This window comes from Wallemia mellicola (genome assembly GCF_000263375.1).
Source record: "Wallemia mellicola CBS 633.66 unplaced genomic scaffold WALSEscaffold_3, whole genome shotgun sequence".
Taxonomy (NCBI): Eukaryota; Fungi; Basidiomycota; class Wallemiomycetes; order Wallemiales; family Wallemiaceae; genus Wallemia; species Wallemia mellicola.
In genome coordinates, this window is record NW_006531960.1 from 605,125 (window position 1) to 628,197 (window position 23,073).

Genomic DNA, 23,073 nt, shown 5'->3' on the forward strand with positions numbered 1-23,073 from the left:
TTCAAAATGATGTATGGCATGATCAGATTCAGTTGAAGACAAAGACACACTACGCAATCAAAAGCTACATGTTAAGATTCTTAAGCGTTGCACGACTCAAGGTGGATTTGTAGATACAAGTAGTAAGCTCAGGTAAGAATTACATGGATCGTGCCTGTTTATTATCACGATATCACTGATCAGTCTGGTTGTCTCTAGTCAGTAATTTGCTTAAGACTGACAGAAGAAAAGTGGACTTCAGCAAATTCTTATTGTCGCACTAGATTATAGAACCCACAAGAAGGTGTTTAACTATCAAGTCGTCGTTCCGGTGATGTTTCTTCCTACCTTCCTTAGTGAGAGAAGGCGCTCTTAGTACCTGTGCTGTGAATCAATCAAAAAACGATACAGAATCAATTCAATCTTAATCATTAACTGCGTTTTATTTCGCCTGCGATTGTCAGAAGAGAGTTACCAACTTCTGATTGATGCAAATGATGTCATCGGAATGAAAATGTTCCAAATAATTTAGTTAGTATAACAGATCTTTTGTGATGTGACATTTTAACAATTCCGACAAATCAGGTTACCAACCAGACGATGAAATGTGTAATTGATAAGAGCAAAATTGCAGAATGACCAGTCGACATGTTTGAAATCTAAAAGGTCTTCCAAAGTGTCAGACGAGATTAAATATAAATAGTCAGTCATACATATTTATGAGGAGTTACGATCAGTAATAAAGTGGTAGCGATTAACGTCTTATAAATCACTATTATTTTCTATAGTTCCTAATAAGAATATAGTAATGAGAATATAGTCATAGACAATGGCTTGTCATCATTTAATTCAAGCAAAATTAGGATGAGGTCTATGAAGTAGAGCGGTATCTTGAATCGCATTAACTGTACGCGTCAGCGATATGATGAAGGAGCTGTTTTGTGTTTCGTACGTGTTTTAAAGCTCGTAAAGAGGAACGAGATAAATGCTGTGATTGAATTGGTCGACACGTCCCATACCACATAAAAGACCGTGTTCAAAATTCGTTAGATACAGACATACGAAATGTATTACAATTTATAGCAAAGAATTACTTTCCCAAAGACAAAATAACATTAAGGATACTTTTTGGGTTTAAGATTAGTATCAATATAAACCAAATGACCAAAACCATAATCGCAAACTCTGTTTGAATTGAGCAGGTAATACCGAGTCCTTCCTTGTTACTAAAGACCACGAAATATGTACTTCCTTTGAGCTTTTCTAGTAATGCTGGTCTTGAGAAATCAGTATAGTTCTTAACATTGCTTTCTGATTCTTCTGGTGCAAGTTGCAAGATATCTGCTTTAAACTCGTTCTCATTACTTTCAATATCCATTTGTGCGATATTTGAGCGAGCTGTATCCACTGAGAAAAGGATCTTCGTCCTCAAACTATTTAGTGGTATGATATCCTCCTCCATCAAGCGTAGGTTTAAATCACATAGGTATAGATGCAGGCTGAGTCGCATTTGTGTCTTTTGAAATGGCGTCCTCCTTTGGATTTGCGCAACAAGTGATAATAGCCGTTTATGCAAGTTGACTAAACCGTTCCTGGGATTGATGCCGATGTCACTTTTTATGCGTTATTATATGTCATTATATGTCTTGGTAAGCTAGCTTTAACTGTGGTTGTACTGGAATACAAGTATATATGCTGAAGATACAGTCAATTAGTGTTAAATTCGAACTTATTCATAGTAATAAGAGGACGTTAAGGAAAAAGCGGACATTGAAGTTTTCGTAAGATAAAATTACACAAAACCGATTAACTTTAGTTAATAAATCTATACGTATATTATATAACAAACATGCTGTTAGTCTGTAACGAGTAGACATTAAATGTCTGATACATTTTCTGAATGATTAAATGTCATGATGCATGAAAAAATCTCCGTATACGATGAGTGCAAATCGAGGAACTCAAACTTTGGAGCAGATTATGTCTTTTCCTAATGCTTACGCCGGGTTGATTTAATACAGTTGATTAACCTTCATTTATGTTCATCATAGCATTGTAACCAATAGATTTACGTACTTTACGCCAAAGTGACACTACCCCAGCGCCTTATTTTATTTACACTAATGTAAAAGAGTCACAAACATTCGGTTGATATAGAGGTGACGTCAAGTGTCTAAGTGAACATATTTCAAGTTAACTAGTAACAATCAAAGCATACCCTGTTTGTCCTAAAACCAACCGACACCCGCATTACCATAGATCTAGAAATTTTTTTCTACTTCGTTATTTTATTTTGTTTTATAGAGCTAATCCCTCCTTTGCTCTATCAAAATGTTACTGGAAAATCTTATTAACGCTGATTGGTTAGTAGTAATATGGCCGTCCTGTGTTGTCTCAACGTATATCCTCTTTCTCGTTGTTAATTTCAACAAGGAGGGTTTCGGTTGGAGCAAAGTTTTGAAGGAAACTCCTCTCATTAGCTTTATGATATTATTTATAGGATTTCTAAGTCAAGCTTTAGCTGATCCAAGGAGGGGATGTTAGAGCACATAATTACGATTTTTTTGATGTTATGGGAATTTGGAATTGAACTAGAAATATTCCTTAGTAACACAGCTGAGAAACCTCTGGTAGTTGGAATGACAAACAGTAGTTTGGAATGGACAAGATGAATTTTATATGCGTTACAATTATCGAGCGTTTGAGAAGAAAAAAATACAGTGAACATTCCCTATATAGCGCTAGGAAATAGTTTACATTTCCAAACATTCAGGAGAGATTCCTAAATAGGAAAGGACATGACGTTCATTGAACTTTGGACCCTGATGGACAATCCTATGGCTTGAAAAGTATCTGACAACTCAAATACAGCGACTATATAGTTCGTTACTATGAATACACAATTTCGCGTAATAAACGCTATCGACGTCGTACTACATACAACCTTTAGAATGTCTTAGATTAATGATCTGAATTTATTTGACTTTCTGATCCACTCAATGTCTTCCAACTCATGTGAAATCTCCAAATAATCTACAAAGAGCATCTGTTTTGTTCTAAGCCAGCGTAATAAAAGCGGACGCCATCACGATTGTCTATATGGCGACAGAAGAAAAGGATAATTTAAGTCACTTGACAACTGTCAAGTTCAATCGCATGAATAATTTAAATAACAAATTGAACGAGTAGCGTATTGCAATATGGGTATACTTTAGAAAATGCCCTTTACTTCTATTGTTCACTTCTATAATTCTCTCTCGAGCGATCCATCTCAGTTCTGATCTGAGCATCATTGAGTATTGATGAGCAAACGCTCATTAATGTATCCTCATCTTCTGGTATGAAGAAATTTGATAAACTAGTTAAAATTGTTTCAAAATTGGAATTCTTTTCAATGATGTTATGTCTCAATGACCAAAGGATCGATATTGAGAACGCAACGATTGCATCCGGACCATAAAACATTAACATATCCCAGAACCTCAACTGGGTTTTAAATGGTACAGTATTTGCAAATAAAGTGATATACCATTTAGTTGCATATGAAGTTGGCGGTACATTTTCCTGATCGAGCTTCTCGTACACCTTTGGCATGGTCAATTTCACAATCTCATCTTGAACGTGTAGATGTTCTAATAAACCAGGGAAACCATGCTTGAAGACTTCATGCATACCATAATGCCTATCCAGTAGGGTTATCATAGCATACGCCTTTTCGGGTTCATAGTAGCAAAGCAAAGTAGCGGCTATTGGGCCCATTCCTTGACAGTAACCATTATCTTGGAGTGAAAATGCGTGCAAAACATGAAATAAGTTACGTTGTCCGAGTCCATATCTATTGTGGAAAAGGAAGTGACCACTAATTGTTCTAGGTACATCTAAATCTATCTGTATGTCATAGCTAGACGGTTCAGACTGCTTATCAAAGTATTCTTTTGTGAGCCTATCCATAGTTGACTTGTTGATCTGCTCTGAGCTACTGAGACTCTCATTGGTCTCCTCGCCTATTGTAGATATCGATCGCGTTGATGCTGGTCTAAAACCAGATTTCATACTCATCTTATCACTAGAGCCTGAGACATTTTGACTGTAAAGTGGTCTTGGAAATTCGCCTTCTTTTTCGATATTTCTTAGAAGTATAGACTCCCAAGCAGCTGCTCTCCAACGATCTGGAACTCCCTTAACTAGCCGTTTAGCTAGAGTAGTTTCATTGAGCTTGGCTTTCAAACGCCATAAGCGTACATTACTACCAATATCACGGTGTTTAGGTTGTAACATGTCCCTCCACTTTTCAATTCTATCCATTTCTTTAAGAGAGAGCATGTCCGCGCCTTTCAAATACTTGCTGACAACTCTGGCCTTATCTTGATCAGTTTCCGGTCTACGCTTGTGAGATTTTGACGGACGTTTGATTGACGGTACACGCTTTGTTTTATATAAAATAGTTAGTCTCTGCTTGTTGTCATAATTGTGAAGGAAGAAACCATATCTGATGTATATTTAGAGAGAAATGCGTGAATTCTATACTATCTCACCTATCTAAATTACCGTATACAGCTTCGTTTGTCTCGTCGTGGTCATTCTCATCGTTGTAGTTATTGCGTATCTTTTGAGCTAATTCCTCTTCTTTTATCTCTTTTTCAGATCTATAATAACTCAATTCTGTATTCTCGAAGGCTGTTGATTGTCTATTTATCGGAGAATTTTCTATTGTAGCCATCGACGTATAAAACGAAGAATACTAGCTTTCGTTGAGACTATCAAGATTATGCAGGAGGGTGAAATCACTAAGCGGTTACATATAGCAGGTTTAACGCCGTCTATTACGCTAAAAGATTTAGAGAATAGATTTAGCAGATTTGGCAGCGTCTTAAGTGTAGAAGAATGCGGTAGAGATGGTAATGGCGATCCACGTAAATATTGCTTTATGAACTTTAAATCAAGTCAAGCACAGTTGAATAAATGTACGTTCATTATTTACTAGCCCTTATATACTCACGTTTCTATAAAGTGATGCAAACATTTTCAAACTCACGTTGGAAAGACGCAAAACTTAGAATTAGTGAAGCTAAACCAAATTACACCGCTAGATTAGAAATTGATAAAGAGAAAGCAATAGAGAAGGAGCGTAAGAGAGAGTTTAAGCAAGCGAGAAAACTTCTTCAGAAGAGATTGAGAGGCGCTTTAAAGACATATGCAAAGGATATGCGATTGACTACACCATACAATGCTAAATGGAGAAGTGTGAGTCGTTTGCATGTTAACCTTACTCAATTGACCCCATTGATAGGGTTGGTATATTACTCCAGCCAAGCATCTCATACATCCAATACATATTCGTCCAGATCACCCACTCCCAATACCTTCTACATCGAAATCGGCTCCTAAAGTAACGAAAGAAGCAAAGGCACCCAAAAGATCTAAACATATCATTATAGATCCACGTAGATATGGGTCGATTCATTACGGAGAAAACATGCTAGGCAATGAGAATGTTCCTATTGACAGTAGGCCATGGCTATGCGAAGAAGACGATCAGGGCCGTGTTATATGGTACAAGGAAGGCGCAGAGAATGAAATTTACGACTTCTCCTTCAGAGATCCATTAAAGGTGTATGCTGATAATGTAGACTTCTACAATCATTTGGACGATAAAGTAGTACCATCAAAGCCGAAACAGAAGACTGACACAATTGATGAAATCGAATATCAAGTTAGAAAATTGGAAGAAAATGAGAAGCGTTATGACGATGATGCACTCAGTGATGATGATGAAGATGAGATTTTTGCTATGCTTGAAAGTCAACGATTGAGAGAAGAAAGAAGCGAATCACCTTTGTTTGAAGGTGCACAAGCAAAATCGTTTGATTGGTTGAGTAGCGCACCAGAACCAGATAACAAGCAGGTTCAAGTTCAACCTTCACATGATCCTGCCGCCGAGAAGATTAAAGAAGAGCATAGATCTCAAAACGCACTTCTAGATTCCCTTTTCCAAAATGATGGATTTGGAAGGAAAGCTTCTATAGGCCTAGACTCGGATTAATGTTGTAATTATAGCAGTAGTAAGAATATTCACATTTTTGTTACAAGTGAAAAAAATGAAAAAAATGAAATTCTCAGCGATGACTTTGTCTTACGCTAGCTGATTGCGAACCGATAGCAAGGTATTTTGGGTTCGACAACTGTCCTATATGTTTACATTAGTAATCATTAACATAAACATCAACTACACACCTGATATAGAGTTCTGTGAGCGATGTTTGCGACTGAAGGTGCTAGTACCAGACATGCGTGAACGCAATGAAAATGGTGAACCAGCCCCAGCTCTGTATGCTGAATTTCTGTGATTAGCATGGTTTGCGTGATTCCAGTCATGTTGTAAGCCAGCTACAGTATGTCTCCCACCGCAACAGACTCTTGGATCATCTAATCCATCTAGATCCTCATTCGAAAGATCGCGGTAGTTTTCATCATTGTAGCGTTGAGTTGCGTTTGATTTCGGTCTGGAAGGACTATCCATTAAGCTGGCGTTATTAGCTCTAAGGTATTCAGATGCAGGGGTACCAGCTCTCTTGCCGGTTGATGAGCTATAGCTTGAGAAATACTTCTTAGCCCGTGGCGTAGTTCCCATTCCCATACCAATATTTGACAAAGCCGACCTTGTCTTAGATCTTGCTGTTGAGAATGACCAATCGGCATAACCATTGTTACCACCCCTACCTATGCTGCTTCCAACTGAACTGCGTGGTTTCGTACCAAAATCCATCTCTGCAACGGTACTGAATGATGGACGTGAGCTTGATTGTGAGGTTGCATATGGTATAGGGTTCATCGAATTACGCTGAAGGAGATATGAAAGTGCATTCAACCATAATTCGTGTCTTTCACGGTTAGATGCAGTAAGCTTAATTTCACGATCTTGAGCAGTGTAGACGAGTATACTTTCGTGATGCAAACCAGGTGGTGATGGGTTTGGATCATCTATACTCTCCACGCGTTCGATATAGACACTCTTTGAGCTACTTTCAAATACGCCATGAGCGCCTTGTTCGTCTTCACTCCAGAAGAGAGATTTGTTGTATGGATGAAGCCAGAAATATCTTCTGTGACGCTTTGCCGAATTACCTTTTCCAAGTGATTTACGAGTATATTTAAAGAGGAATTCACCTAAACAATAGTTAGCGAAATTAGTAATAGAAAGATCGCACTTACCAATCATAGTTTGTGTAATTGCTTGTATTATTGGGTCCGGCTGAGTGTTTGTCACTACATGACTGTCTGGTACACTGACGCTGTCTTCGTCGCTTTCATCATCCTCTTCAACATTCTCACTGGTACTTCTTGGCTCACTAAATTGAGCAGAGGATGAACTCAAACTGTAAGAGCGACGCTCGATGTTTGAGACTGTTCCGAACGATTCGTGTTTCTTTTTCATTTGAGTGCGAGAGTGTGTAGATGCAGTACCAGGTGTAGCTGACCTGTAAGAGCTACCGAAAGATGAAAGTGGTGTACCTGCCCTACTATTGTGTTGACTGCCAGCAGCACTCTGGAATGAAATTGTTGACATATGCTTTTTCAACGTAGGTCTATTCTTAGAGCCAGTAGAAATGGTTTGAGAGCCTCTGTTAGTAGCTCTCTGAATAAACTCTGGTGGCGGTGGTGAGGTTGGTCTAGGTGGTGGCATACCGCCATATGGTATTCCTGTTGAATTTGTACGTGAGATAATGTCGATGTGGCCACCCTTGGCTGAACTTGCGGAAGCTCTTCTTGGCATATCCTTGGATTCTCTTCTTGATATAGTGTTGTGTTTATCTGACAAGACTGTGCTGACATGTTCAACATTGTGTTCTGACGCTTGTTCTGACGTTGGAAGAACCTTTTTGGCTTTGCTTGTTGGTGAGGTTAACTTCTCTTGTTCATGGTATACGTGTACTGTCTTGACACGAGGAGTATTGTCATTCGTGGCATCATCAGTTTGAACACCCAAGTTGGATTGCTCGTTGAGGGTTTGAGAACCAACTGATGTAGTTTTTGGATGAGCTGTAGGAACATACTTGATGCGCTGTACAATGTTAATAAAATATTTGCCGAACGTGCTACTAACCTCAACAGGAACTTCGACTTTCTTTTCGACGATCTTTTCGACAATTTTCTAGTTTTTATTAGTAAAACTGATTGAAAGAGCTATTACGAACCTCGACTGGTATTTCGATTGGTACTTCAATTCTCTTCTCGACAACTTTCTCAACAATTTTCTATCATGCGTTAGATGTAAAGGCAGATCACTTATTACTCACCTCAACAGGTATTTCGACAGGCACTTCGACCTTCTTTTCAACAATCTTCTCAACGATCTTCTCGACAGGTACTTCCTTCTCAACAACACGTTCATCTGGCTTGAGTTGCTTTTCAACAACAACTTCAATCGGCTTCTCTACAACGCGCTCGACAATCTTCTCAACCTCAATCTCCTTGGGTATTTCGATAATTTTATCAACTGGTATCTCTACTATCTTCTCCACCGGTACTTCCTTAATCTTTTCGACAGGTACCTCAACGATTTTTTCGATTGGAACTTCGACGATCTTTTCTACTATCCTCTCAACTGGTACTTCCACAATCTTCTCTACGGGTACCTCTACGATCTTCTCGACAACTTTTTCGACAGGTACTTCAATAATCTTTTCAACGATCTTCTCAACTGGGACTTCTTTCTCGACGATCTTTTCAACTGGAACTTCTTTTTCGACAATCTTTTCAACGGGGACTTCTTTCTCGACTACCTTCTCAACTGGTACCTCTTTTTCGACGATCTTTTCAACTTCCTTTTCGACAATCTTTTCAGTTGGAACCTCTTTTTCAACTACTTTCTCTATAGTGTTTTCGTGGATACCACCTAATTCGGAAGTATCAGCCAAACTAGCCTTGCGTGAAGTTGGGAGAGATGAGGCGGTGAAAGATTCGCGTAAGCCTGAGCTTGAGAGTTTACCTTTGACAGCCCTACCACGTCTTCTACCAATTGACGACATAGACGTATTAATCTCTTCCTGTTCTTCGTCGGAGGAACTGGTGTCTTGCTTTTGTACTGGTTTTTTAACCGGTGAATGTGAAGCAAATAATGGATCAAGGCCATCATCTTTTTGATCTGGTGAGCCAGGTGCTTCAAATTCTGGTGGTTGAATGGATGATTGACTGGTATCATCGAACTTGAATTTGAGTTAGTCTCATTATAAAAAGATCATATAAACCCTCACCTCGCTAACATCGCTGTTTTCAATAGAAACAGTCTTACGGAGCTTGGAGCTACGTGGTTTTCTTCCTCTTAATCTACTTGGAAGTTTAGATGGGCTACTCTCACTGACTACCTCTTCGATAATCTCATCCTCAGAACTTTCTTCGACACCTTCATCTGTTCCTCTTTGCGATAAAGCAAGTTTACGTTTGAATTCGACGATTTGTGACTTCTCATTACGGAGTTGTCTTTGAAGACCTGTGATGACTCTCTCTTTGTTACTATTTGCAACACGTAAAGTTTCATTCTCTGAAGCTAATGCTGATGCTGTACGTGCACCGCCTGGAGTCATGTTACCTTCATTGGTATTAACACGAACAGATCTTGGTGAGTCTAACATCGGTAAGTGGAAGTTACCAGTTGTTCTACGTCTCGTTGTCATATCACCCTCCTCGAACATTTCATCAAGTAAACCTTGAGTTGGGTGGTACTCTCCAGGATGACCAAAGTCACTGCGATCTGGATCGAAGTCACCTTCAAGAAGATTCTTACGACTGATATCACCATCATTGAAGGTACCAGTAATGTTAGCATCACTAGATTGATTTCTAAATTTATTCTTCGCTTTGTTCTCTTTTTCAAGTCTCTCAATTTCTTTCTTGGAATTCTCTAATGCACTTGTCAAGTCACTCTTTTCACGGCCAGCCGTAGCGCGATCCTTTCTCGCTAATGCTGTTTCTGTCTCATATTTCTGTTTCAGTTGATCGAGTGACTGATTTAACTTCTCTGTATCTTGGCGACGTTCATCAAGAGAATCTTTAGTAATTGACAATGTCTTAGTTAGCTTGTTACGCTCAGCTTCTAACCTAGTAAGTTGATCTTGATGTTGAGTGTTGGACGCTTGTAAATCTTGATTTTGCATTTCAAGGTTCCAATTATCTTCCTTAAATCTATCAACAGCTTGTTCAAGTGTACTCATACGAAGAAGAGTGTCATCTTGATTAGCACGATTGTTCTCATTATCGATTTGTAACTTTTTGATGGTATCATCACGTTCCGCAACCAAAGACTGTAAACGTCTAACTTCAATGAGTAAATGTTGACCAATTTCAGCTGCAAATTCAACATCATCTGATCTATGAGCAGCATTCCTGGATCTTCTATTCGATTGATTCTTTTGTGCAGGCGCGCTAGGGACTGCAAACGGCTGGGGTGAGTTGGCAGCAGTGCTGAGTGCGAATGAGGATGTAGAATTCAAGGTAGGCATAATAGTAGAATCTGAAATATTGCCAGGTGAACTTATATCATGATTCAAGCCTTCCAATCTGTTCATCGTCGCCTTGAGTTCTTCGACTTTCTCATCGCCATTATCTACAGATTGAATTAAAGCGGCTAATTCTTGCCGCTGTTGTAATAAATTTTCACCTAATCTACCTGTATTTGCCAATTGTGCATCCTTTTGGGAGAGTAACTGGTCAAGTTGAGTGCGCAGATCTTGTTCGCTATCTTGCTCAGGTGGTACCGGATTGAGTGAGAATTCTGCGGGATGGCTCGCTTCACCACTCTGGAAAATGTCCATGAGGATGGTGAGGGTGTTTGATGAAATGCAAGTGAGGTCGCAACGCAGAACGCAGAAAGTGAAATCATCAAAACGCGTGTAAAAAATAAATTTTATAAATCCGCAAGTTATTAATATTTAAATTATTTTATTTAGTTAATACAATTCACGCGTCTTTATAGCTATATACGGACTATTTTATGGGGGATGGGAATGTGACTGACAGTGATATAGTGGGGGGAAATGGATGAGATAATATAGCTTACACCTAGGGCAATTATTCTGTAGAATATTTTATTTATCTGCTCATTATAAACAGCGTGCACTGATACCATTCTTTCATATAGAGGTACGCCTGGGTATTATAAAAGGGTAAAAAATGTAAACGAGATATGTCGCCGTTCTAATTGATTCATAACTTTACAGTAGAAACAACTCTGATAACGTACAACGTGGATAGGAAGACAGAAGGCAGAAGAAGATAAGCTATTAAGATGGTAGAATATGTATTTATTTATTTCTGATACCGTCAATGCATCTCACATTCTTTTCCCTATCATATCTTTCGCTTCTACCACCATCTATGGCGACACTCAAGCCACCAACAGATAAAGCGTTAAGAAGATGGGTGAGCACAGATACCCTACACTCAGCTCGATATTCCTGGCCATTCCTAGCGAAGCCAAAATCTAGTAGTAATTTGCACGCCATACAAACATTGAAGTTAGGCAGTAGAGATAGCGTTCACCAGGAATCGACCGTAGATAATAAGCAAACTATTGCATCTACATCTAGGAGAAATCCCCGTAAGAAGTTTATCAAACCAGGACAGGCGTTATACAAACCAGTGAACGATTATGTCAAGAAATTCACAGATCTTGTAAAATTAGAGCAGCAAGCGAGTGAGATCAAATGGAATACAAGGCTACTAGAATGGCCAATCGAGAGACTCAAACAGGAAGGATATTGCATCACAGATTTAAGTGGTTACTATACAAAGAGAATGTTTGGCAAGCATAGCGCAATATTCCAATTACAACCAGGTGAACAACTACCATCTCATCGATTTAGAAAGGGTGATATCGTTAAACTTAGTTTGATGAACAATGAGACGGAAAAGTGGTCTGCAACAATAGAATCGTCAAGCTCTACGCAACTACAACTGCTATTTGAAAGAAAGGTGCCAATCAATACTGAAGATAGATTTAGAATTGACTATACTCTGAACGATGTTTCTTATAGACGATCACTGGATGCCTTAGAATGCTTGCACTTGGACCCAGTTGAACAAGCCAGCTCGTCTGATAATGCACTCAAGGGAACGCATTTGCGTGACCTTTTGATAGAGGGTTCTACCAACTACGATGGCATTTTTGCAAACGACTGTTGGATCAGAAGCTGGGCATCTAGGTATTCAAAACCCAATCCAATCAGAGTCGAAGGTGATCCTATATTAAACTTAAATCCAAGACAAGTGCAAGCTGTAGCATTGATGATTGGCAATCGAGCTAGCCTTATACAAGGACCGCCAGGTACCGGTAAAACTGCAACAATATCCAATAGCATTAACTTAATGAAGGTGAGAACTGAATGAGTTTAGAGAGAAAACTTACATGTCATAGAAATACTTCAAAATACCACATCCTATATTAATTGCTGCACACACTAACGTAGCTACCGATAATATTGCATCTATCCTTTCCAAAACAGACCTGAAGATTACCAGACTCGGACATATCAGTAGAATTGCACCTGAATTACATAAGGATACCTTGGTGGCTCAAGTGGAGGCTCATCCTCAATATCGAGAGGTAAAGCACGCACGTATCAAAAGCGAAGGGTTGTTTAAGAAGGCCTACAGCATGACTGGATTGCTAAGAGGTGAGTCTTTTGCTTTTAAATAGACAATTACACTAATCAGCATATTAGAGCAACTCAACGAGGAAGCTCGCAAGCAACGTAGGGAGGCGACCAGAATAACTAAAGAAATACAAGACAAGATAATAAAGTCAGCCGATGTCGTTTGTGCAACTTGTTTAGGCGGAAATCCACGCGACCTTACGGGTATTGATTTCCCGATTGTTTTCATTGATGAAGGAAGTCAAGCGACTGAACCAACAACTCTTATACCGTTAATGAAAGGTTGTTCTCATATGTCAATAATTGGAGATCACAAACAACTCGCACCAATTATTACTTCTGAGGAGGCTTCACGACAGGGTCTATCGATGTCATTGTTCGAAAGACTCATTGAGACTAGTGACGTACCTTCAGTTATGTTAGACGTACAATATCGTATGCATCCTGATCTCAGTGAGATCCCTAACAATATTTTCTATAATAGTCAGTTGATTGATGGCTGTAGAAGTAGTAATGGTACCCTATTGAGTGGGTATACACCACCACATTCTTCTTTCACGCGGAAGGACTCAGCATTGGCTTTTGTAAATCACGATCATTCAGAAACTAAAGATGGAGAGTCAACGATGAACGAAGGCGAGGCACAAGTGATTATGACAATTATTGCGGATCTGTTTGAGAAGAACGAAGATCTAAAAGGAACCGATATAGGTATTGTTAGTCCTTATATAGCCCAAACGATAGAACTATTACGTTTAATAAACAGAGATTATTATTGGAGGAGAAGATTCGCCGATATATTAGGTCCTCAACGCGTTCACGAGTTACGCCAAATTGAAGTTAAAACAGTCGATGGTTTCGAAGGAAGAGAAAAGCAAGTTATTATACTATCACTCACTAGATCTAATGAAATGGGCTCAATTGGATTCTTAGATGATCCACGTCGAGCAAATGTCGGGCTAACACGTGCGAAGCGTTGTCTCATGGTGGTTGGAAATGCGCGTACTCTTGAAAAGGGCGTCGTCAATATGAGTAAAGAAACACAGCTATGGAAGGAGCTGATATCGTTATGTAAATCCAAGTCAGCTTACGTTGAGCATAGCAATGTGTTGTAGATTATAATTTTATGCATTAATACCGATTTAATCCTGTCCAAGGAGGGTGTTGAACAGTGGCTTCTCACCGTCACCCCATGGGAACTTCTTCTCGAGTTTGCGGAGGTATGGGTAAGGAATCTTTTCTGGTTCCTCGCCGCCGTTTTGTTCGACGATGTGGTGGTGGTGAGCTTCGTGTGCCTCTTCAAGGTTTTTGGTCCAGAGACCACCGAGTAAACCTGAGTTGTTAGTGATATATTACTATATCCGCATCATATCACTCACAACCTGGAAGGGCGACGTAGAGGGAAATCTTTCTCCATAATTCACTTGATTCTGGGTGTTTTGTTAGTAAATGAATACAGATTAGTGATATATATTCACCGTGTGCGTGCTCGGTAGTAGCAGCTCTCTTAGTGATGAACTCAGATTGACCTTCCATTGGTACGACGATACCGTCTGCACCTCTGGATGCGCTGCTGGATGCGTGTCTACGCTGTGCTTGAACTGGTAATCTCAACGCTCTTCTTGCGAACATAGTAGTCGATACTCAAAAAGCATTTATAAAGAAAAATTACAAAAGTACAATAATTAATGATGCGATATCCTAGATATCAGAACGGCAAGCAGTAATAATATTGCCCAGCGCCATCTCTCCCATGTACTGCGCTCCGGTTTTGAGGCTGACGTCTGGAGGAGATGTGGCTGAGATGGGGGTGCGGGAGGTAATAGAGGGTGTGGCGCTGCTTTGTCTAGTATCTGATCCAAATTTGGCTCAGCATCCGCTTCAAGCAAATCTGAGAATATCTGTCTGCTGTGAGTATCACTGTAAATTCGATAAGAATACACACCTCTACAAATTGCTTATTCTGTCTATTGAATGTCCGTGATTTAGATGCCAATAACAATCTCTCAGATCTCGTAGCCCTAATTCCACCTGTACCAATCTCGTCATCCAGAAAGAATGACAGAAGACCTTTTATAACGTCAGAATGATATATCCTAGTTATTTAACCCACCAGTCAATATACTAGCTACGCTCCAGGCTGGATTCCACGATGCCGGATGGAATGACGAGAATGTCGTGCAGATGCTCGTATTCGGCTGAAATCTCCCCGATGGTGTCTAAACTATTAGAAATACTCTATGTCAGGGTATATATACCTACTATCATTCTAATCTCCGGTGGTTTGAACGGGTATTGCGCTGGAAATGCCAGTGTGCCTGCGGAGTGTGAGCCCAATACAAAGTACATCTAACACAGCTACCATGGTATTCACCACCCATATATGGACTGTCTGGTGGTCCGCGTAGTACATAATGCCACTTCAGAATATCCTTTTCGTCTGGTCTTGCGAATCCAAACGGTGGTGGCTGCTGCTGCATCCCTAAGTTCTCCTTCATCAGGCGTTTCCTAGCTGCTGGGGATGCCCTTCAGTTTGTTAGATTTTCGATTATTTATTTCTTCAGTCCCACATTATTATTCCTAAGATAATGATCGTATCTCTTCAACTTTAATTACTACGCCCATCAGGGCAGAACGCACCCTATGATGATATAAACAGGGTCTGTAGATTATCTGCAGGTAGGCTCTATAGAGAAACCGCAGAGTCTGTGTCAGCTTAGAACGGATATCTGAGGGTGTGCATAATATACGAATGTAGCAATATATATATATTCTATAGGGTATATGCATAGGAATAAATAAAAGTTACGCTGCTGATGGGTCTTGTACACAAATCAAAAGATAGTTACCGTCTGGGTGTACTATGAGAATTGTTATATTACGATATTAGATACTCACTACTAGTTAAAATAATCTCATGCTTCTTATTTCTCACTCTAATCAGCTTTATATCTTCCTGTGTCGCATATCAACTCATACGGTAAAATTGCTATACTAAACACCCACACTCTCACTTTGGTCAATGTCGTTCAGATTGTCTGTAATGGCGGTTATAATATTCCTACAGGCCCTGGCGTATTTCTTCCCTTGATCGCCTTCGAATATATTGCCTTGTGATTCTATTATACGCGCATCTGCTCTGTCTAATATAAGTGTACCCTTAACAGGCTTACAATCTTGTAGTCTACGTAATCCTTCTGCACTTTCTGCCATGACTGTCCTATAGAAAGCCTTTTGATCAGCAACTGCCATGAGTCATACTAATCAAACATCGCGGAATTGGATTGTACAGAAGTTTGGCGGTACATCCGTAGGAAGAGCCTTAGATAGCATAGTAGATCAGATTATACCACAGTATTTCCCTACTTCAAATGTCGTTTTGGTTTGTAGTGCGAGATCTGGTACTTCTAAGTCGACTGGTACCACTAATTTGCTATTGAAAGCTGCTACTGAAGCTCTTAGTTCCCGCTCTAATGGCACACCCTCACAACCTGGTACTCCTGGTTTTTCCGCTCTCACTAGACCTCGATTTGGTAGCCCACAACCATCTAGAAGTGCATCACCACCAGGCGTTAATCACAGCCATTTAGATGACAGCCTTAGAAAACTTTCATTATCAAGAGGTAGCTTAGATGAACCTGATTTTGTTCTCACCACGAACATACTCCGTGAGGAACACTTCAATGCAGCCAGAGTCATAATCAAGAATGACGAAATTAGAAAAAGAGTAGAGGCTGATATCTCAGCTGACATCGACAGCCTCTGCGAGTTCCTCAACGCTGCTCAAATCATCGACGAGATTAGTCCTCGTTCAAAGGATGCTATTGTTGGTTTAGGTGAGCGTTTGGCTTGCAGATTGGTATGCGCTGCATTATCGGATAGAGGTATTCCAAATGAATTAGTCAGTTTAGAAGGCGTCGTTGATGCTTTCGTCGACGGCGGATGCTCAAACAATGACAACATCTCACTTGATCAAGGTTTCTATACTAGATTGGCGCAAAGGCTGGGAGAGCGTTTGCGTAAGTGTGAAGGTAAGGTTCCGGTAGTTACTGGTTTCTTCGGTCCTGTTCCTGGATCACTCTTACAACAAGTTGGTAGAGGATATACTGATTTATGTGCTGCCTTGTGCGCCGTTGGATTAAACGGTGGAGAGTTGCAAATCTGGAAAGAAGTTGATGGTATTTTTACAGCTGATCCACGTAAAGTCGTTACCGCTAGATTGGTTCCGATCATCACACCAGATGAGGCAGCGGAATTGACCTATTATGGTAGTGAAGTTATACACCCATTTACCATGGATCAAGTTATTAGAGCTTCTATCCCAATCCGTATTAAAAACGTTCTCAATCCGCTCGGTCCTGGTACTGTTATCTTCCCAGATACTTTTAACACAAGCGTAAATAATCCGGGTGAAGACGCAACAGAAGCTGTGAATGCGAAACACGCTGGTCATGTCTCAAGTAAGCTTCCAACAGCTGTTACTGTAAAAGACAACATTCTTGTACTCAACGTACACTCAAATAGAAAGACAATGTCACACGGTTTCTTGGCCAAGATATTTACAACCCTTGATAAATTTGGTGTTTGTGTGGATCTCATTAGTACATCAGAGGTCCACGTCAGTATGGCAATCCACGGCTCAAATTCAAGTACAAAGTCATTCGAGAGATTAGTCAAAGAGCTTGAATCAATTGGTACTGTGGACGTACATCATGATATGGCTATCTTGTCGCTAGTTGGACGTGCTATGAAGCATGCCGTCGGTATCGCTGGAAAAATGTTCAGTGTGCTTGCAGCTGGAAATGTCAACATTGAAATGATCTCACAAGGTGCCTCCGAAATAAATATTTCCTGCGTTGTACAGGAAGTAGATGCGATTAAGGCCATGAACATTATTCATCAGGTGTGTTTTAGTATATTGTTACATTCTTCAACTAATTAACTCTCCTCAGGCCTGTATTAACGTCAATGCACGTGCTGCGTAGACATCCAAGTTTCAGAACGTCTTGCGTTCGTCACAAATTGAACCTATTAGTCAATAGAAAACCAGATGCATTTGTATATTGTTAAGTTTCGACTCTTGTGTGTATGCTATGAGAAATGTAAAAAGGTATCCAAATTACTACAAATTGATTGCACATTTGCTATATCTTTTAGTTCTTACCCTGATTACGCATTCAATCCCTCTGATCTCTACACTCAAGATATACCCCTAACGTAATGACAGTTAAACCAGAACTTAAGTTGTCAGTAGATATTGAAGATACAAGCAAAAAATTACCCAGTCCACATACAGCTACGAAACTTCTGAGCGATCCAATCGCTCTGCTACCACCTATACTCTCAGTTGACGACGTAGAGAAGCTATTGTCACCTGAAAATACCCTTTCGAAAAACGATAGTAACAGATTAGCTAATCGAGCACTCAATGAGGCTATATCATCAAAGAATCGTGAGATGTTAGAATGCGTACTGGGTCCACTAGGAAGACGCTGGGTTGACGTGGACTTGAATGATAACGAAGGTTCCCCAATGATAGTACTTGCGGCTGCTTCGGTTTGGTTGGATGGCGTGTCTTTACTCATCAAGACAGGTGCAGATGTAAATGCATCTGACAGCCGTAAGTTTATCATTACGTTAACCATCAAATACTGAGGATTTACCACAGAGTCTTGGACTGCCTTGCACTGGGCCACGATAAATTCTCAAAGTCAGCCAGACATTAGTTCACAGATCATTGGCCTTCTTCTTCAAAACGGTGCTTCCCCTTTAGTTAAATCTAACAAAGGTCGAACTGCGAAAGATATTGCACCAGCTTCAAATGACATAGTTGAACTACTAGAGGTAGCACAAGAGCAAGCTTTCATTACTCAATCGAACTCTGACCTCTTTTCCCTCTCACAAGCATCTGCTACACCTTCACAGTCTGGTAGAAGCAAACAACGAGCTAAAGATAAGAAAGCAGCTTACGAAAATTCAGTGTTACGGAATGCAGCCAAAGAATTAGACTTTGAGTGCTCCTTAATTCTCAAAGAAGGTGAATTAGATGAGGCCGCAGAAGAAGACGGTGAAGAACTTACTGACAGCTTATCAAAAACTTTTGACTGGAATACTTGTTTACCACACCAGATGCTTATCATCAATTCAGATCAGGTTAAACAATCAATAGATGCTCTCTTGTCTTTATCACCGCATCCTAAGCCATTGTCTTACGAAAGTTCACCCGCTAGTGCCCTTTTCTTATGGCAAAGATATGCATTCTACGTGGGTGACCCATCTGGCGAACTTTCTTCAATCATCTTCGACCATGCGGTCGAAAATATTGAACAAACTTTATTTAACAATCCCGAGAACCTTCCTCTTCTGGCCTTCTGGTTACATAACGTGACGCTCTGGTTGTACTTCATCAATTCAGATGCGTCAATGTCAGAAGAATGCAAGGACATGCAAGATATACTTTCTGATTTCACAAATGAGATTTACGTTTTCATCGTTAGATTAGTTGAAAGGAAAATGGATAGAGTTATAGAACCGTTTATTTTAGATTTTAACAGTATGCCCGAATTCGATGATATAAGATTTGACGGTGAATGGAGAATTATGAGGGCTCTCACAAAGCGAAAAGGAAGCGTCAGAAGTCCGAACAAGAAGCCTCCAGGACATAGACGCAATGGCGGAGGAAGCTTATCTAGTAGTATTTTTGGTAAAACCGGTGGTTCAACAAGTTCATTTTCAGATATATTTAGTAGTAGTAATGCAGACAATAATATCGAAACTCTGAAGTCGCCTTCTATGAACTCATTTGATGATGAAATGAGAAATCGACCGCTTGCTTCAGATGGTGGTATCGCTCCTTCAGCTTCGCTTGCATCACTTTCCAATACCAACGATGGAGAAGATATAATTAGTGAAAAGTTCAGCAAAGTAAACATAGATGATGTCAACAATAATTCACCAAAAAAGGTCACTCAGCTTTTGAATTCAACACTGATTGTTCTGGAGTTATACAATGTCAATGAAGCTCTAATTATCCAAATTTTCTCGCAAATATTTTATTGGACAGCTTGTGAAATTTTCAACAGAATGATAACGAACAAGAAGTATTATAGTAGAAGTCGGGCATCAATGATCAGATTGAATTTAAGTGCTATAGAAGATTGGGTAAACATCAACAAGTTACCTTCAAGTATATTTACATATCATTTTGCGACAGTTAGCCAAATGCTTAGATGGTTAGGATGTTTGTCTGCAATGTCCGATTTTTCAGCATTGATTTCTACTTTACAAACACTCAGGCAGCTCAATCCAAAGCAGCTTTTTAAATTACAAAAGGAATACCGCCATGAGGCTGGTCCAACAATTGAGAGTCGTATGAGTAGTGAATGTGTAGAGTATCTGGAACAGTTCGTCAATGCATGGGATTCGCGCAAGAAAACAAGTGAAACGAGGGAAGATAGTTCAGAAGTACCTCAAAAGACTCAAAATCATATTGATAACATATACCCTGAAAATCAATCCTCGAGCAGTGCCTATGACACTTCGATAGGACTTGGCTTAGGACTGCAACCGTTGCCTTCCAATAGTAACGTCTTGAAAGATGTCTACGTTCCTCCACCATTACCTGAAAATTTTAATGAGCAAGTCGATAGCAGGTGAGTTAATTTAGTATCAATCATAAGTAGCCCATTAATGATCTGCACATAGGTACATGCTACCATTTGAATTACCAACAAATCACGAACATTTGCAATGGCGTAGAAAGCACTCTTTCACGTATAGACACATAAGCGCATTCGATACACCAAAAATATCGTCTCCAGGTTTGCTCAGCGATGATGACCACCTCTCAATTCTCAACTCTCGTCCACCATCACGTGCTTCCTCCTGTCACTCAACTGGCGTATATGGCCAATTCACAGTAACGCCAGATGTGCCTGAAGATATTCTCGAGTTTGTTGATAGATTCGTACATGAAAGCCTGGATACCTTAAAAAATGAACGATCATAGATCCTTAAGTAATTTTTTGTTTGTAACTAAGCATTGTAAGTCTTTTGTGAGAAAAGAAAGTATGTAAACTATAATGACAACATGATGATGTCTGTGTAGTACAGTTAGAGTGATCTAAAAATTTAAAAATTTATGTGTGACTGAATATAACAACTACCCCTTCAAGCTCTTTTTAAAAGTTGGTTTACGCCCCAAAGCTAGAGCAGGATTCAGTATGGCGTTACGGAAACGGCGGGCAGTACTATGAGGGACGCTTAAGCGTTTCAACACAATTTCAAGAGATGAGCAGAAAGTTGTACTAGATAGTCAATCTAACCTCAGGAAGAAATGGGCCACTATCAAGCCAATAGATGAATCATTCTGGCTATCAATTTAGAGGTAATCTACGGACATACGTTTCTTGCATCCAGGATAGTGTAAATTTTGGGTTACCACGTGGTAAGATATTGCCTTAATTTTTGGCATCTCAGTTCGAGTGAGATCATTGTTTAGCATTGATACAAGTACATCCCTAACGAATTGGTATCACCTAAGCATAATGACCTTGCTACACAAACTCTAGCAATTACATTTCTTAACTCGAGGTGCAGGATGATCAAATGAAGGTTTCTCACTTTCGAATGATGACGTAAACAAGATAACTCAAATTGGGCTAGTTAAAATATTTGATAACAAAGAAGTACTAGAAGATGTATATCAAAGCAAGAAGTTTTATTTATGTTTTTGTTATTTTTGAATTTCTCATCCTAGCTAGGTAATTTGAATATACCAGGTTACCTATCACCTTGCACGCACATCAGAACCTGGTCAAATGGTCTTTACACTCAAGGGCATATTCTACCAACATATAGATTGGTCCCCAAAATATTTCTATGATCCTAATAAAAAAGTGCAAATTCGCTGGTACTTAAAGTGCCAGCGTGAATTCACATGGACAGAATCCATACTGCTTTTGGCTTACACTTCCAATCACCTTATGGAACTTTCTTAACTTCGATGTTCTTGAACAGCGCCCCAACCACTTAAATCTCAGCTTCATAGTACCTACAGGCAAGCTGTACAAGAAGCCATATGCCGAGTATGATTGTTTGCTGAATATTCCTGAATGAAAGCAATCTGAATCAAAATCAAGCAAATAATTTCTTCTATTTATTTTATGTCATTCATCGAAATATGCTTTCCAAAAATGAGTGTGCCAGTAATTGCAACCGAGTCAGGGTGAAAAGGGTACTCAATGTAAGCACTAACCACTTTTTTAAGGAAGGCGTCCGCGTAATAAGGAAGGCGTCCGCGTAATAAGGGAGGCGTCCGCGTAATTGTTAGTCACCGAAAGGGCCGTGCTTGCGTAAAAACAGAGATTTTTCAAGCTGTACCGCTGGTAATAATAAAGTAAGAGTCAACTGTGTTGTGCTTCTACACCTGTATGATTCTTTAATATCACATTTCCGTCAAAGTCTCAGAATTTAGTAAATTTTACCTAATTTTTTCAAGCGTTTACTAACGTCAAATTGTCTACATCCTCTTTACGGTTACATTGAATATCCTGTTCAACCCTGACTCGGTTGCGATTACTAGGTTAATTTATTCGAATAACTTTTACTATATTTGTTTGCAACATTGTAAGTACTGACCTTGTTATAGGGTCGCTGGCATAATATTCGGCACGGAAGCAGTCCGTGATTGAGAGTTAAACAGGGGACGGAGGTTACAACGATATTCGGGAGGACACAGAAAGGTCACAAAGTGAATCAATTTAGTTCAATATATCTTTAATTTAATAAATTTTAAGGGTCTTAGTCGATGTACCCTAAAAATTAGAGTTTTCTCCGATCTTATTCCGAAGAATTTAAGCGCTGAACATCCCTTGAAGTATTACAATGACCTTCACAATTCAGCTTGCAATAGTTGTACTCTTTTCCTTTCTAATTTTCCTGGCTGGTACTAAAAATCATAAAGTTTTCATAGAACAGAGTGATGTATTTAAGTCGAATATACTTCAAGCTTCTTGGGATATCCGCATTTCTAACCGAAGGGTTATCATCCCCATTGTCAGCTGGCCCTTCAGATTTAGCGATACAGCCAGTTCAGAAGGAAGTCAACAACCATCCAAGCAGACAAAGCGATAAAGGTTTAATTGTACGTGAGCCAACGTGCCCTGCTGGCAGCGTCCCCGTGTTTTGTTTTCCCAGTATGACAGCTCCAGCTTGCATAGGAAGGGAAATTTTATACGTAGGAGCGGTCCTTTCAGTTGTTAACTCAGAGGCTATCCATAATATGGCTAATCTAATGAAAGACTGGGTTCTAAGAAAATGGGGCTTTTACGACTACAAATCTAATGAGCCAACAAGACGTGGTATCATAGGTTATGGTTATGGATTGGTTAGGTTAGGTTAGGTTAGGTTAGGTTAGGTTAGGTTAGGTTAGGTTAGGTTAGGT

The 23,073-nt window shown here is 39.6% G+C and overlaps 11 protein-coding genes across 11 annotated transcripts; 6 read left to right on the plus strand and 5 right to left on the minus strand.

Annotated features, from left to right (window-relative positions):
- Positions 1–2,953: 2,953 nt before the first annotated feature.
- WALSEDRAFT_35981 (RabGAP/TBC) lies at positions 2,954–4,606 on the minus strand. The gene is made up of 2 exons (XM_006956765.1): positions 4,515–4,606; positions 2,954–4,468 (listed from the first exon to the last, which is right to left on the minus strand). The coding sequence occupies exon 2, from the start codon at positions 4,300–4,302 to the stop codon at positions 3,211–3,213; it is 1,092 nt and encodes a 363-aa protein (XP_006956827.1). The 5' UTR covers positions 4,303–4,468; positions 4,515–4,606; the 3' UTR covers positions 2,954–3,210.
- Positions 4,607–4,747: 141 nt separating this feature from the next.
- Positions 4,748–6,022, plus strand: WALSEDRAFT_62819 (hypothetical protein; the record flags this gene model as incomplete). The annotated part of the gene is made up of 3 exons (XM_006956766.1): positions 4,748–4,943; positions 4,991–5,223; positions 5,270–6,022. 3 exons carry the CDS (start codon positions 4,748–4,750, stop codon positions 6,020–6,022), a joined length of 1,182 nt encoding a protein of 393 aa, XP_006956828.1.
- Positions 6,023–6,205: 183 nt separating this feature from the next.
- Positions 6,206–10,790, minus strand: WALSEDRAFT_27528 (hypothetical protein; the record flags this gene model as incomplete). The annotated part of the gene is made up of 6 exons (XM_006956767.1): positions 6,206–7,146; positions 7,192–8,041; positions 8,084–8,131; positions 8,175–8,234; positions 8,277–9,185; positions 9,234–10,790. The coding sequence occupies 6 exons, from the start codon at positions 10,788–10,790 to the stop codon at positions 6,206–6,208; spliced, it is 4,365 nt and encodes a 1,454-aa protein (XP_006956829.1).
- Positions 10,791–11,352: 562 nt separating this feature from the next.
- WALSEDRAFT_15604 (P-loop containing nucleoside triphosphate hydrolase protein) lies at positions 11,353–13,744 on the plus strand (the record flags this gene model as incomplete). The annotated part of the gene is made up of 4 exons (XM_006956451.1): positions 11,353–12,348; positions 12,392–12,650; positions 12,699–12,989; positions 13,053–13,744. 4 exons carry the CDS (start codon positions 11,353–11,355, stop codon positions 13,742–13,744), a joined length of 2,238 nt encoding a protein of 745 aa, XP_006956513.1.
- WALSEDRAFT_59620 (hypothetical protein) lies at positions 12,706–14,287 on the minus strand. Its single transcript, XM_006956768.1, has 4 exons — positions 14,108–14,287; positions 14,009–14,059; positions 13,721–13,962; positions 12,706–13,636 (listed from the first exon to the last, which is right to left on the minus strand). The coding sequence occupies exons 1-3, from the start codon at positions 14,259–14,261 to the stop codon at positions 13,772–13,774; spliced, it is 396 nt and encodes a 131-aa protein (XP_006956830.1). The 5' UTR covers positions 14,262–14,287; the 3' UTR covers positions 12,706–13,636; positions 13,721–13,771.
- WALSEDRAFT_59622 (UBC-like protein) lies at positions 14,270–15,236 on the minus strand. The gene is made up of 6 exons (XM_006956769.1): positions 15,200–15,236; positions 14,992–15,155; positions 14,892–14,947; positions 14,743–14,848; positions 14,575–14,699; positions 14,270–14,530 (listed from the first exon to the last, which is right to left on the minus strand). Coding segments are annotated over exons 1-6 (669 nt in total). The 5' UTR covers positions 15,202–15,236; the 3' UTR covers positions 14,270–14,314.
- Positions 15,237–15,372: 136 nt separating this feature from the next.
- On the minus strand, positions 15,373–17,681 carry WALSEDRAFT_43599 (hypothetical protein). The gene is made up of 4 exons (XM_006956770.1): positions 17,582–17,681; positions 15,636–17,532; positions 15,528–15,585; positions 15,373–15,481 (listed from the first exon to the last, which is right to left on the minus strand). The coding sequence occupies exons 2-4, from the start codon at positions 15,879–15,881 to the stop codon at positions 15,435–15,437; spliced, it is 351 nt and encodes a 116-aa protein (XP_006956832.1). The 5' UTR covers positions 15,882–17,532; positions 17,582–17,681; the 3' UTR covers positions 15,373–15,434.
- Positions 15,427–17,688, plus strand: WALSEDRAFT_59623 (aspartate kinase). Its single transcript, XM_006956771.1, has 4 exons — positions 15,427–15,481; positions 15,528–15,585; positions 15,636–17,532; positions 17,582–17,688. The coding sequence occupies exons 3-4, from the start codon at positions 15,880–15,882 to the stop codon at positions 17,612–17,614; spliced, it is 1,686 nt and encodes a 561-aa protein (XP_006956833.1). The 5' UTR covers positions 15,427–15,481; positions 15,528–15,585; positions 15,636–15,879; the 3' UTR covers positions 17,615–17,688.
- Positions 17,689–17,915: 227 nt separating this feature from the next.
- WALSEDRAFT_43603 (hypothetical protein) lies at positions 17,916–20,683 on the plus strand. Its single transcript, XM_006956772.1, has 3 exons — positions 17,916–18,249; positions 18,298–20,281; positions 20,334–20,683. The coding sequence occupies exons 1-3, from the start codon at positions 18,087–18,089 to the stop codon at positions 20,635–20,637; spliced, it is 2,451 nt and encodes an 816-aa protein (XP_006956834.1). The 5' UTR covers positions 17,916–18,086; the 3' UTR covers positions 20,638–20,683.
- A 6-nt stretch (positions 20,684–20,689) lies between these two features.
- Positions 20,690–22,252, plus strand: WALSEDRAFT_59624 (hypothetical protein). Its single transcript, XM_006956773.1, has one exon. It carries the CDS (start codon positions 21,449–21,451, stop codon positions 21,626–21,628), a length of 180 nt encoding a protein of 59 aa, XP_006956835.1. The 5' UTR covers positions 20,690–21,448; the 3' UTR covers positions 21,629–22,252.
- A 359-nt stretch (positions 22,253–22,611) lies between these two features.
- Positions 22,612–23,031, plus strand: WALSEDRAFT_62826 (hypothetical protein; the record flags this gene model as incomplete). Its single annotated transcript, XM_006956774.1, has 1 exon — positions 22,612–23,031. One exon carries the CDS (start codon positions 22,612–22,614, stop codon positions 23,029–23,031), a length of 420 nt encoding a protein of 139 aa, XP_006956836.1.
- Between the last annotated feature and the right edge of the window lie 42 nt (positions 23,032–23,073).